The sequence below is a fragment of the Melozone crissalis genome, unplaced genomic scaffold (genome assembly GCF_028551555.1).
Source record: "Melozone crissalis strain CALT ecotype California unplaced genomic scaffold, PUWL_Pcris_2 ptg000027l_1, whole genome shotgun sequence".
Taxonomy (NCBI): Eukaryota; Metazoa; Chordata; class Aves; order Passeriformes; family Passerellidae; genus Melozone; species Melozone crissalis.
In genome coordinates, this window is record NW_026535805.1 from 50,977,968 (window position 1) to 50,991,401 (window position 13,434).

The 13,434-nt window shown below is 39.4% G+C and overlaps 1 protein-coding gene across 1 annotated transcript in view; it reads right to left on the reverse strand.

Annotated features, from left to right (window-relative positions):
• Positions 1–2,077: 2,077 nt before the first annotated feature.
• CDC40 (cell division cycle 40) overlaps positions 2,078–13,434 on the reverse strand; it is a 36,269-nt gene continuing 24,912 nt past the window's right edge. Inside the window, exons 9-15 of the mRNA XM_054280527.1 lie at positions 13,043–13,088; positions 11,588–11,689; positions 10,221–10,336; positions 10,004–10,137; positions 5,382–5,458; positions 3,815–3,959; positions 2,078–3,066 (exon numbers count right to left, since the gene is read on the reverse strand). Of these exons, the coding sequence (XP_054136502.1) occupies positions 2,889–3,066; positions 3,815–3,959; positions 5,382–5,458; positions 10,004–10,137; positions 10,221–10,336; positions 11,588–11,689; positions 13,043–13,088 (798 nt within the window). The 3' untranslated portion in view covers positions 2,078–2,888. The remainder of the gene's footprint in view (positions 3,067–3,814; positions 3,960–5,381; positions 5,459–10,003; positions 10,138–10,220; positions 10,337–11,587; positions 11,690–13,042; positions 13,089–13,434) is intronic.

Sequence of the window (13,434 nt, forward strand, 5' to 3'; positions counted from 1 at the left end):
CCTACAGTAACAAGTCCCTTAAGTAGTCTCCAGAGGAACAACCTTCCTGGCAACTGGTTTTTTCTGGTGTATAGGTTATGCTGTTTATAAAGTGTTCCAAGCAAAACTCCCCTCCCGCCTCCGCTCTCCGCGTGTTCCCCCCGTGCAGGCTGTCTGTCATATGGAGTCTTCCTAGCAAATAGGAGCAGGATTTTAAATAATCAGCTGGCAGAAAGAAGGAAAGTACATCATGTTACTAGGCTGCCCGAGCTGCAAGGCTCCCTGTTTAAATCAGCTGTTAAGGACCACAGTGTTAAACAGCATACTGAACATCTGCCTGCTATTAAAAATTGGATTTTTCCAAGACAATCTTGGACTTTTCTGGATGCACAGTAATTTCGATGTTTGTTCTTTGTAATGAGGGCAAAGACTGAGCAGCCCCATCTTACTGGGGACAATTATAAACTCTGAGCAAGACAGATGCCAAGACCATCTGCTTCAAGACAGCCAGCCTCCTTACCAGCAAGATGCACGAGGATATGTGGGCTATTTCCCCCTCTTACATAGGAAAAAAAGTCCAAGAAAAAGCTGGCAAAAGGTTAGAGGAACGATCAATTTTCCCAGACAGAAGAACGATGGAGATAGTTGACTGACCTGCAAAACTTCTGCTATAAAAGCAATCTGCTTTAATGAAAGCAGCAACATATTGGCATGTCATTTCTGAAATCTGCAGGTGCATGATCAAGGGGAATAAAAAACCAAGGCTGTGATGGCAGCCCTGTAGTCCAGCTTTGCTGTGTCCCTTCCTGGCCGTGCCACACACTCACTTCCAGCCCTCCTGGGATGTCTGTTCAGCTTGAACCACTGAGCTGCACTCTCCACCAATGTTCGAGGAAAATGAACCAGGGATCTCAACATGCACTGCTCACTTTTCTCCCAGTGCTGACTTCCCCCTGGATCTGTCTGCTCACAGGCAAAGCCCAGCATAGAGTCTCAGCCTAGACTTGCTCTGACCAATCCCTGTAACAGACCAATTTCTGGTCAAACATGAAATTTTGACAAGATCAATGATTTGATTTGATTAGCTCAGAAAGAAATCTCCTCCCAGGTGGCTGCTGGAAAAACAAGTCTGGACTCACACCTCACTCACATACACATCTATCCTTGTGCACAGCAAACTAGCTGACAACCTGAGCTTTGCAGTTTGCAACAAGAGGGAATTATCCTCATGAAAATTCCCCCTGCAGGCATCAATGCAGATGTCAGAAATTCCACAAAAGATTAATGCAGTGACCAACTGTGAGGGACAAAGGATTTTATCTGAAAGTTTCTGGGGAAATTTTGATTCTGGACTTGCTGCAAATGTTTAATCCTAATTTATCAACTCCAGCAGAATTGATTGAAACATTTCTTTTTTTTTTTCCTCCAAAGACAACAGCCAGTATATGACTACAAGAGCTTATACCCTTATTTTCATGTATTGCATGTACTATTTTACAAGTATATATCTAAAGTTCAGCATGGTAGGTGACACATGGAAAAACACAGTACCAAAAACACAGCCAAGCATTTTGTGTATTATGATTTAAACGTTCTTAAGCATTTGGGAAAGGTGTTTCTGATGTGAAAGCCAGCATGTGTTCCTGTGGGAAGATTTTCTATTAGCTCTATTCCTCTTCTTATTTCTCTGTACATATAAACTGTTAACAGTCAGGGCACACTGCCACATATCCATTTGGGAAATGGATTTGAAGGAGAAAATCAGTTCCAAATTTCTCCAGCCCGCTTTCTCTTGAAGCAGCACCTGGCACACACCAGAGCTCAACTCCCAGCTCAGGAATCAAACCCTCCCTCTGAAAAGCACATCAGAAATTCATCCTCTGCAAGACAGCAGCAGCCCTTTCCCACCCACATGCTGAAGAGCAGAGGAGCAGGAACAGCCTTTTCTCTCCCAACAGAGGATCAGTCTGCAGGACATGCAGATGAACACTGCAAGAGAATGAGTTTATCTGAACACTGATACAAGTGCACATTAAAATACCAAATGGAAGGAGATATTTTATATGGACACTGCAAGACAGAAAAATTGAATAAAGATAAGCAGAATTTTTATAAAAAGATTTATTAAAAATAAGTTCTTTAAAGAGAAAAGGTGTCACATGTATATACATTAAATTGTCAAAACCTTCATGGGGCTTATAATACAAACTATTCCAAACAGAAAAAGAGACATTCAATTTTTTTTTTAATATGTCATGCTTATTGGAAGAGAATAGCATATGGGAAGACAAAAAAACAACACAGCACACAACCATTACAAGGAAAACCCTGAAAATGAAGACTACTTGCAAAAGTGAAAGTGAGTAGCCTCATGATTCTACAGACAGAAACTAAGACTATGAACGGCATCTTCAGTTGATAGAGTTCATCTGACAACTGCTAGCTTCCAATTAATTCTTCATTTCTAGTGTGAATTAGCAAATCTCAGCAAGTGGATTTGTGCTTATCTTTTCCAGCTCTATTGCAGTAGGTACCAAAGATTTCTTCTTAGGAAGAAAGTGAGACAATTGCTGGTTTTCTCTTTAAACTCCCTGACAGCCAGAACCACAAAAATAGTTTTTCTTAAAATTATATTATTTTACAAGAGTGTTTTGCACAAGCAGAGGCGAGACAAACTGGCACATGATTCTGCATGCTTCAGATGACCTCAGCTTAGTTTCTCATTCCCAGATGCCACATTTAGAACTATATCCTTTCACTTGAGTCTTCTGAATTTCCTGGTGTTTAGTGCATATATACAGAGAGCTGAGAACTGCAGTATTACAATGTCTACCCCTCCTCACAGCAGAATGCACTCTAATCTCAGATGTATGCAGGGCTTGCATCTCTTGGTCTCTGCAGCACCCCCTCTAGTCCCACAGTTTAATCAGACCATCCCAGCCGCACGTGATGACTTTGGATGTTTCGTGTGGATGCCACACTGCACCAATACAGACTTTGTCATGTGCTTTTAACCTGCTGTAGAGTTTTGTTGTCTTCCAGTCCCAGATGTTCAGTTTCCCATCTGCATCTCCAGATATCACATAGCTGTATCAACAGGAATAAAATGAAAGTTGTATCATGTGTGCATGACATTGCATGCTATTACAAGCAGCAACTGAGCAACAGTAAAGAGCTTCCTCCAGGGAGCTTCCCATCTGACACAGCCTGCAAACGTTCCTGCCAAGGAATTAGCTTTCAGGCTGTGCTCTAAGAGCACACAAGTCCTGCAGAAGGTGATCCATCAACTGTGAGGTAAACGTGCTAAGCAGTGTGATTATACCCTGCACGGTGTGGCTGGAACCCAAGAGAAAGTGCCACAAGTTTCTCTAAAATTATAGACACTTTTCCCCCCAGGTTTGCTGAGGTAATTCCCCAGTTTTTATAGTAACTTCTATCTCATGTACATACAGTACTAAATGTATGGGCATATTACTAAGCAAACAGGAAGAAAGAGATGGTTCTCTGAACAGTAAATGAGGATATCTACACCAGACCTAGGAACTGGGCAAACTGGGCGAGTTCAAATCCCAGATACTCAACATGAGCGCACATTGTGGGAACAGATCCTGCACTGCACACCACGTGCAAAAAGATGGGAGTCAGATGTGGAAGCCTCTCTTAGTCCTATCAGATGCTAAGAGTGAACTTTCTGTTCTGCTGCTTGGCAAGGGAGCTCTGCCCAATGCTGAGATAATGGGACTGTGCATTCATGAAATGTTGCAGGGGATTCAAAAGAAAATTTAGAGTCCATACTTGCAAGTTATAAGATGAAGTTCATTCCCACAAAACTTACCTCATATCAGGTGAAAAATCCACTTGACAAGCATAGCCAGCTACCATGTGACCTTTAAAAATTTTCTTTTTGTTTAATCTGAATCTGTTCTGAGCTCCAAAAATCAAGATTTGGTTATCCATTGACTGGCAAGCCAACCATTTCCCTGTAAATGCAATAAACAAAGGTGGTGTCAGGGTGCTGCATCTGAAGAAACAGACCTAAGTGGGATGTTTTTAGAGATTTTGACATTTTTTTCTTGCACTATCTGAATCCAGATTTTCATTATGTAGCAGGGATTTAGGTAACAGCTGATATTGTTTCTGCCTGCCAAGAGTTGGAACCTTATGTTTGACAAGCTTTGGGATGCCTCTGCCTACAAAATGCACTCAGGGCTCTACTAAAGCTCTGACTGCTCCAGCTATGTGCTGCATCAACCCCACTGGCTTCCTGTCAAGTTTTTAAGATACTGTGTAATCTTGCTGATGGCACATAATCACATAACTCCATGAGGGGAACCAAATCCATCTAGTTGCACTCTTCCTGGTCACCTGTTTTGTGGGTGCTCTAAGGAAGTCACCCCTTGTTTTCTTTATGGGAAAACAGGTCTAAGGTAGACTGAGGAGTTTGCAACTATGTAGTATTCTCTGCCTTAATGGAATGCAATTAATAAAGATATTTTAGTGAAAGAAAAATTGAGGCTTTTCTAATCATAACTTCATCTCATTTTGCATCTTGGCAGTGCATTAGCTCCTGCCTGAGAATCCAGTAATGATGATGTGCTACAGAACACCCAGAACAGAAACTTCTGTCCCAAACTCTGCATATTGGCACTGCCTTTAAAGTGTTTTATGCAGTGACAACATAACATTGGCTGTGCAACAAGTTGATCCGCCTCTACTCAGCCCAATGGGATTGTTAACAGCAAGTCTGGCAACACTGTAATAATGGTGACACTAAAGTTATTTAAATTTGGCCAAAACAGATAACAGGAATTTTGCCTTGTTAGAAGGATTTTCACTGATTACTGGAGGCACTAAACAACTATCCTTCTTCAGCATGATTTTAATTGAAGAACATAAACACCAGTGAACATGAACATACAGAAACACTGAGATAACTTGGGTTTTCTCTTATGCAAAAATTATTTGGACCACATTCCTAACAGAAGGGAACAAGAACACATACAACATGATTTTCTACTTTAACTGTGGCACCACAAGGACTGCTGAACTTGCTTAACACTCTGCCACCATTGTTAGTTCTCTCCATTCTTGCTCTTAATAGTTTAAATACAGCAAAGAGCACATGGTAGCTCTATGGAGTCCTTTTGCCTCATCTGGATGAAGGCCTAATTTTAAACTGACACAGTTACCCTGACATAAACGCTCATTTTGATATACTTGTTCTTTAGAATTTTAAATCAAAACATGATTCAATCCAATCTTGGATTAAGTGCACAGAGTGACTGGGGAGGGGTTAGTCTGAGGTGAAAGGAGGATGCAACACAGCAACATCACAGAGATAATAATCAGTAAGGGGTGCCTATGTAAATAAGGTCTAAGAAGGCAGTAAAGTGTTAACCTACCATTTGGAGACAAAGTCACGGCTGGCATGGAATGCATACTTGGCTCAGCTATGTACTTGAAGTCTACAGGAATGTCCCTGCAAAAGGAAGAAGTATGTGCTTTATGAAGACATGGAGATGTTCCAAAGAGCTGCTTCAAGTCAGCTGATTTATGTGGCAACTGAACCATGGAGAATGTATGGTGGCATCCAAAGGAAGAATATGCAAAAACTCAAAAATATTATGAATGTTCACCCAAGAGCTCCAGATGCAGAGCCATCTAAAGCGTAATCACAGAGTGTGAATTTACTCCAGTCAAATGAGCCAGAGTCTAAATTAGAGTAATAATTTTAATTGTTAAGAGCAAAACTATTGCACAAGTTCCTTTATTGCCTCCAGTATAACTGCAGCTCTTACAAAGTTCCTATTTAGATAGCAAGAACATACTGACATGGATCTTACTGGAACATCTTACTGACTTGAGTTTTGTTTTAAATCAATACTTCTGTCTCTTTTAAATTCCTCTTTTTAAACATTTTTTTTAAAGGAACAGAAAAAAGGACTCTCATCTCTTTGACATGCCCTTTTCCTCCTGACCTCCCCAAATGGGATGCCAACCAAATTCCAAATATTCACAGCTGAACTGAACACTGAACTCCCAGCTCAATTGCATAAAGACTGTGCCAGTGCATGTTCTTAACATACACTGTCCTGTACACAGGCCTAGGGTAAAAACAAGGACAGTCTAATCCTTACTCCACAGAACTGCCCTTTGGTTTTGACTATATAAATTGAATTACTAACGGCTTGTGCATATTCACAGTATTCCTCCTACCCTGCACTGGAAGACTGGAAAAAGGGGAAGGCATGTACATGTCATTCTCATTAAGCAAAAGAAACCTCCAGCAGAAAATAGATTTGATTAATGCATTCTGCAGAAAGCACATGCAAAATGTTCTGTAGCGACATGAATTAATACAAAGGGGATGTTTATGACTCCATTGTGTAACTGACAGAGCAGAAGGGCTGCTGGAACACTCGGGGAGCAGAGAGCGTGGGTGGCTGCCTGTCCCAGCTGCCCCAGCCTCGCTGGATGGCAATACAGCCAGCATTAGCAAGGTAATTAGCATCCTGCTTTATTGTGCAGGAAGTTATTTCCCTCATCTCCAGTTCAGCAACACACAGGGGCAGCAGGGTGAGAAGCTGTTCTGTTGTCAGGAAGGGACACAAATGCTCCTGTGAGTTAAAATCATTTACTCCTCAGAATAAGAAGGGCAACCCACTTAGTAGACTCCATAGATAAAAGCATGCACTTTAGGCCAGGGATAACCAGCTTGCAAACAGACAGACCTAAGATGGCCACTGGGCAGCAAATCTGTGAAGATTCCACATCATCTCTGAGGCTGATCCACACAACAGCACAGGAAGTGCAGTCCCTGTGCCACACCCTCCCCAAACCATTTCCAGCTCCACTTGCAACACAAGGTTATTGCTGCAGCAAGGCCAGGCCCTGATCCACTCCCACCACCCAGCACTCCTGCAGACCAACAACCTTCTGGTACAACCAATCCCATGGGAAGCCCCGTTAAAGTCTCATCACAGAAGATGCGTCTCCAATACTGAATTGCTCTGCAGTCAGAAATTTAAATGCAGCATCGGTTGTTTTGCTTCTCCTTTTACAAATGAAGGCAGGCTCACCTGCTAGAATTTATTCACAACAGCTCTGCTTTATGTTGATACCTACCAGGCACACTTAGGACAGCAGCAGGATATGCTGCATTAAATTATTAGGCAGAATAAAGAGATGCATTTGTGTTTCACATTTGCTTCCAGTCAAATTGCTAAATAAGTAATGTCAGCCTGCTCCCTTAAAAAATTTACCAACGCAGATGCTATCATGGTTGCCCAACCTCAAAACTCATGTGACATATTTGTTTTCTGTGACAAATATTTAAAATTTAAATATTTTAAAGTCCTTTCCCCACTTCATAGCATTTCAAAGGCCGACAAGTTTTAAATATCAGAAATTCTATCTGCTACCCAAGATTCAGAAGTGTTTACTCTGGGGTTTTGATACAACAACTTCCCCAAGCAAGAGACAGAAAAATCTTTTTAACAAAAGAAGGAAAAGAAGTAAGCCAGCCCAAACTCTCAGTACAACCCAATCCAGTTTTGGGACCTACACCTATAGTGAAGATGTTCCTCAGGAGACTGCATTATCTCTACCAGGAGCCATGGTGAAAAGATCCACTGAGGGGCACAGACTTACAGAGATGACAAGCCTTCAAAACCTGTCAGCATAATAACTTAATTGCCACTGCACAGTTCTTGCTTTGCTGGCTGACCCAGAGGTAAAAAGAACTAACAGCCTCCAAAGTTAAATGGTCACATCATTTCAGTGCTTACCCAAGCAGGATTAGATGCATACAAGGCAAAGACAAAATAATATTTTGCATTTCTAGAAGAGAGAACACAGTATACGATACCCATGCCAGCTTTAATACCTCAATCACATGAAATGCAAAAGCAGGCAAATTTTCAAGTACTCCCATTAATATTCCTAAAATAAATTATGTAATCTACAAGAGTTTGTACTATACTTGAAGTCTGAACTTCCAGCAACTAACCAACTGCAATTCTATGCACAGCCCCATGAAATCTTTGCACAGGATGGATTCCTGGGAAAGGAGATTTAAGTTCTCAGGAGTTCCTCACTCTAAAGTCAGACATGCCATCCCATTACCCATCTCTGGCCAAGTCAAAGTGTTTACAAAACACTACAGAATTCCTCTAGACAACTGAAATGAAGCAATTAGACTAACTTCTAATTACAAGCTTTTAAGGCCATACTCAGGTCATAGTTACTTCTACTTTTTTTTCTGTAGGATACTGAAGAAACATTGTGCTGAAGAACATACTGAAGAAAAGCAACAAAAGGTGCAGCAACCAAATCACTTCTAAGTAGCAAATAATTTTTCTTACCAACTTAGGAAAAGGATTTGAGAAATAATTTGCCAAGGTCGTTTCTGAACTCCAAAATCTTTCATAATGAACGTGTTAACTTAGTTTTAAGACAGTTTAAAAATCTGGGTCTTGAAATTACAGAAACATGCTTACAGACCAATTAGCATATATCATGGTAGGTTGTGGGGAAAGGTTTTCAAGTCATGCCCAGGAAGATGGCATTACATCTGCTCTTTATAAAACCAAAGAATTTCCCAACAACTGCATTACAGAATATTGCATAGAGTCGAGTTTCCTATCATTTCAACAAGGGAGCCCTTTCTTCAGTGTACAAAACACTATTACATGTTTTTTTCCTCAGAAGAAAAAAACTTCTGCTACTGGAACAATCAGGTTGCCATGTTCCCATGCCAGAACCTTTTTGCCTTTCCTGCTTTTCTCCACAGACTGACTAAATCCACCCACTTCACTATTTATTTCAGCCATCACACAAAGCTCATAAAACAAGGGCAATCCAATCTCAAGGAAATAACAGACTTGTGCAAGCGAGATCATCCTCCCACTCAACAAAGAGGAGACATTCCTTAGCAGACATGGTATTGTAAAGATTTTTCTTTAAGGAGCTCAGTAAATCCATGGGTCTGCTTATGAAGTACTGAGCAGAGGCTTTCTTGAAGCAGCATATGGTGACAGCATTTTACGTCTAGCCTCAGCCTGGGTTCCCAGACTTTGGTCATTCCTACTGCTACTGGCAATGATTGCAGACGATCACAGACAAGCTGAGGATTTAGCTGCCTGCTTGGGGAACATTCCAACACCACAGATTGGAGTCTCTTGTCTAAGCTACAGGAAAAAAAAAAAAAAAAAAAAAAAAAAAGGCAAGCAGCTAGGAAGAAACTGATTAGTCACAGAACTGTCGAACTAGATTCTGCATTATGCAACAGTTTTGCATGTGTGAACAGCAAAAGGAAATTAATACCTCAAGATATGGGACTGATTTTTTCCAAAATAAATTTTCAAATCCTAAAGAAATCTTAGAAGTTCTAAAGTTCAAGATTTTAGTACCTAGAAGTTTGTGAAAAACATTTCAGATAGGAGTGATCTGTTTTCTCTGCAGGTTAAATATTACAAACTGGAAGCCATTTCAAATATTTTGTATTATTTTTTCTTGGACAGACTCTCCCTTTTCTGCCATCTATTGTATTCATACTGTGTGTACCAATTACTGCCAAAAAGCCTAACAGAAAACTAACAGAAAACCAGAATAAAGCTACACTAAACTACTTACTTCAAACATGGGTCAATATCATATACTACTATGGACATCCAAGTTCAAAGCATTCAAAACCAACACACACTAATTGTAATAGAGCAGACATTGCTTTAAGAGTTAATTTAAAGACTAATACACCCTTGGGGAAAGGGGAGAGAGCAGAGACCACTAACAGAGTGCAGTGTGCTTCAGGCTGATAGGGCTGTCTTATGCTTTCTTTGGGGAAGAGGAAATCAATGAAGTGTCTCAAGCATTAAGTCAGAACAGTGTTTTGAAGCTTTTCCTGAGCTAGCTAGAACTCAGTACACTCCAGTGGCCTATGTGCTATGTGTACTTCTAAAAATGAACTCTCTTCTCAGTTTGCTCACAATATACTTTGAGGTAAAATTCAAAATTTTAGACTTACCATTCCCAGACTCTTAAACTCTTGTCATCAGATGTACTCACAAACCTCCTATTTTCATCCACAAACACAATGGTGTTGACAGCTCCCAAATGCCTATCGTATTCCTGCACAATCTCACCACTTCGAATATCCCACTACAATTAAAAAAGTCAGAATAAGAACCTGGTTTTTACTAAATACCAGTACTCTTAGAGAATTAAATATTGAGTAGACATACCTGTACAATTTTCTTATCTGACATCCCTGCAACAAAGAGATTTTGTTTATCTTCATCAGGATTGAACTTGACACAATAAGGAACCTTCCTATTGGTGAATCTTGAAATACATTGCCCTGCAACAGAAAACCCATTTACAGTGTATCAGGTTGGAAGTGCTGTGGGCTGATTGGTTGTTTGCAGATACTGAAAAAAGCACTTTACTAAGAGCAGACAACACTTCTTTTAATGTCCTTGAGAGAATTAGAGGGCAGAATTTGCCCTGCTCTTGGATTAGACCATCTTTCACATTTGTATGCATGCACCTGCATAAACATGCACACACACAAACTGCTCTGTAAGTTTGTTACAGCTTCCCAAACAACACAACTGCTTGGTACCCTGTATGCCACCAGGACATAACAGAACATAAGGACAGGTTCACAAGGATATCACAAGCTGACCACTGTTTTTGCAAAACATATCTCCTTAGGATTAGAGGACTTCTCAACAAGAGATACAAATGTGGGCAAGAATTCAAGACTAATCTCAGAAAAGGTTAACAGTAATCCAATTGCAAAATAAAGCCCAGTTCTCCCCTCTTAGCTTCAGCCACAAATACCCTCATAACTCCTTATCCATAACTAACAGGAGAGTGTTAATCCAAAAGCTTTGTCTAAAGAACTGAGCTCAGACTCAACACTGGAGAATTAGACTTACATCTTTCTGGCTGTATAAGATTAGATTTCTGTTAACCCAGAAAGCTAACAACTTTTTCAAACATGGGAACTTTCTGTCTTAGGAAGAGACCCAGGTTTAAAAGAATACTGACAAAATCTATCCTGTATTTTTTTTTAACAAACTATTAAACAAACAAAATCTATCCTGTATTTTTTTAAAACAAACTATTTGTGGCAGAATGTTACAGAGCATCTCCCAGGCATGAAAGCATCAGACCTACCCTTCAACTCTCTAAACCAGCAGGTCACCACCTGTTCTTATTTGGAGTGCTCTTAAGGGTAAGCAAAAGACCAAGTGAGATAATTTTTCTAAATTAGGCATATTTAGGTGTAAAGAGTAATTTCACGCCTGTAAATGTAAACATGCAATTTGACAAGATGTCTTTTTGCTAAAAATTGTTCTAGCATTACAAACAACTATCAAACTTCTCAAATTCAAAGCTATATGAAATACAGGTAGTGTGAGCTGCACCATTGCAGATAACCACAAAACATGTGAAAAAAGACGAATTATCCTGCAATAAAAGCCTAAACAGTGAACTACAAGACAATATGAAGGACAACTGGAAACAACCTGAATGTTGAGATATCTTTGCAGTCACAATTAAAATCAGTGCCAAATAGCAGCACCTACAAACAGAAGCCTACCTGTTTCAGTGTCCCAGAGTTTTAGATAGCGGTCATATGCAGCACTAAGGAACTGAGTGCCTGCATTGTTAAAACAGATGTCTCTGACAGCTTTACTGTGTCCTACAAAACAGAAAAAATGCAATGGTAGACTTCCATCCATTCACACTTAGAATTAATTAAAAAAAACAAATTCATACTACTCAAAGGCTCTAACAATGCAAAGAGATGAAGAAAATCACTTAAATCACTTATTGAAGTTCTTAATGAGAAGTAGTAAAGAATAATTCAAGTGAGAAAGAAAAAGTAACTCCTAAAGAATAGTGAGAATAAAACATCATAACACCCTCACACCTCTAAAATACTGGAGAGAGAAACAAAAGCACTGCACAGAAACAACTGATAAACAAGTATAAACTTGTATAAATTGATAACAAGCAGAACTTCAGAAGAAATTTAAACTACTCTAATAAATGGCAACATCTAATGAAAAAGAGAAGAGACAAACACTGCATGAGGCTAATCTAATGGAGAAACATTTAAAATTAGAAAGCAGGCACAAAATATGGGAAATATTAGATCAGAAAATTAAGAATGCTTTCATCTGATGTTAATCTTGTTACCCCTTAGCCTCAATACTTTTATGTGACCACCACATCAGACTTGCAGTTTTTTTTAGTTTAAATACTGACACAGTAATTGAAATATAGCAAAATGGTAGGCAAATCTGGTTGATAATAAGAATCTTTTGAGAAAAACAGGCACACTATTCAAAAAGAGCAGTCTATTGAGAGAGAACCTTTTTTGAGCCATCATCTTTGCCACACTGCTGTCATCAGAAATAATAGGTGAAAAAAGACTTCTTTCTTGTTACTCAACATATATTCACTCAGTGTTCTAGAAATGTTCCTATTTCAATAGGAGAATCAGCTACTTTTGTTCTGCATTCAAGGTTGCTAAGAAGTTTGTATTTCTCTCTCTCTCTCAGATATCTGCTTTAAAAAGCACCTGTTACATGAACAAAGACTGCACCTGAACCTAAAAAAGATTTCCCATGCTTTTGCACTAAAAACTCAGCACAGATGGAATGACCTATTTAAGGAGGGATCAGACCATGAGACACCCTCACCGGTCAAATACAGAGGGTTGCTGTTTTCAACATGAAGATGGGGCAATTTCATGTCAAAATTTTGCCTTTGAAAAGAAGTCTTGCATAAAGTATTCATGACTGTAGGACACTAATGTCTTGTTTTAAGGGTTGTAAGGTGTTACACATAAACGTTAAATTGCTTGGAATAATGACAAAGTTCTTAACAAAACATGCATGTTTTTCAGTCCTTACTGCCAAGATCATTCCAAACAGCCATGGGCTTGGATGCACACGAGTCCTCTCTATGACAAATTAATAAGCTAACCTAAACCACATTCTTCCAGGAAGTTGTTTTAGACATAAATGAGTTTAAAAAAATCAATTACCAATAAATGTTCGTAGACATCTTCGATCACCATATACTTCCCACAGCTAGGAAAAAAAGGATGGGGGGCAAATATGTCAATTGTTAAACAACAATGATGCTGAAATTAAGTGCCAACATATGTCAAACATCTTTTAAGAAATTAATTACAAACATATACCATGTACTGATTATTCACAATCTATCCAGAAATTCACTAGAATGCTGTCATCTTCCTGTCAGCAAAATTCCCTTAGAATAACTAAAACTCCCATACTATATTCCAACTTTAATGACTTAAAGTTTTGCTACTAAAAAAAAACCCAAACACCCCAAAACATCAGCTTTCTGTTGATATATGCTGGACTGAAGTGAGATTAGTTCACATCACAAACGTTTCACTAAAAGATTTCA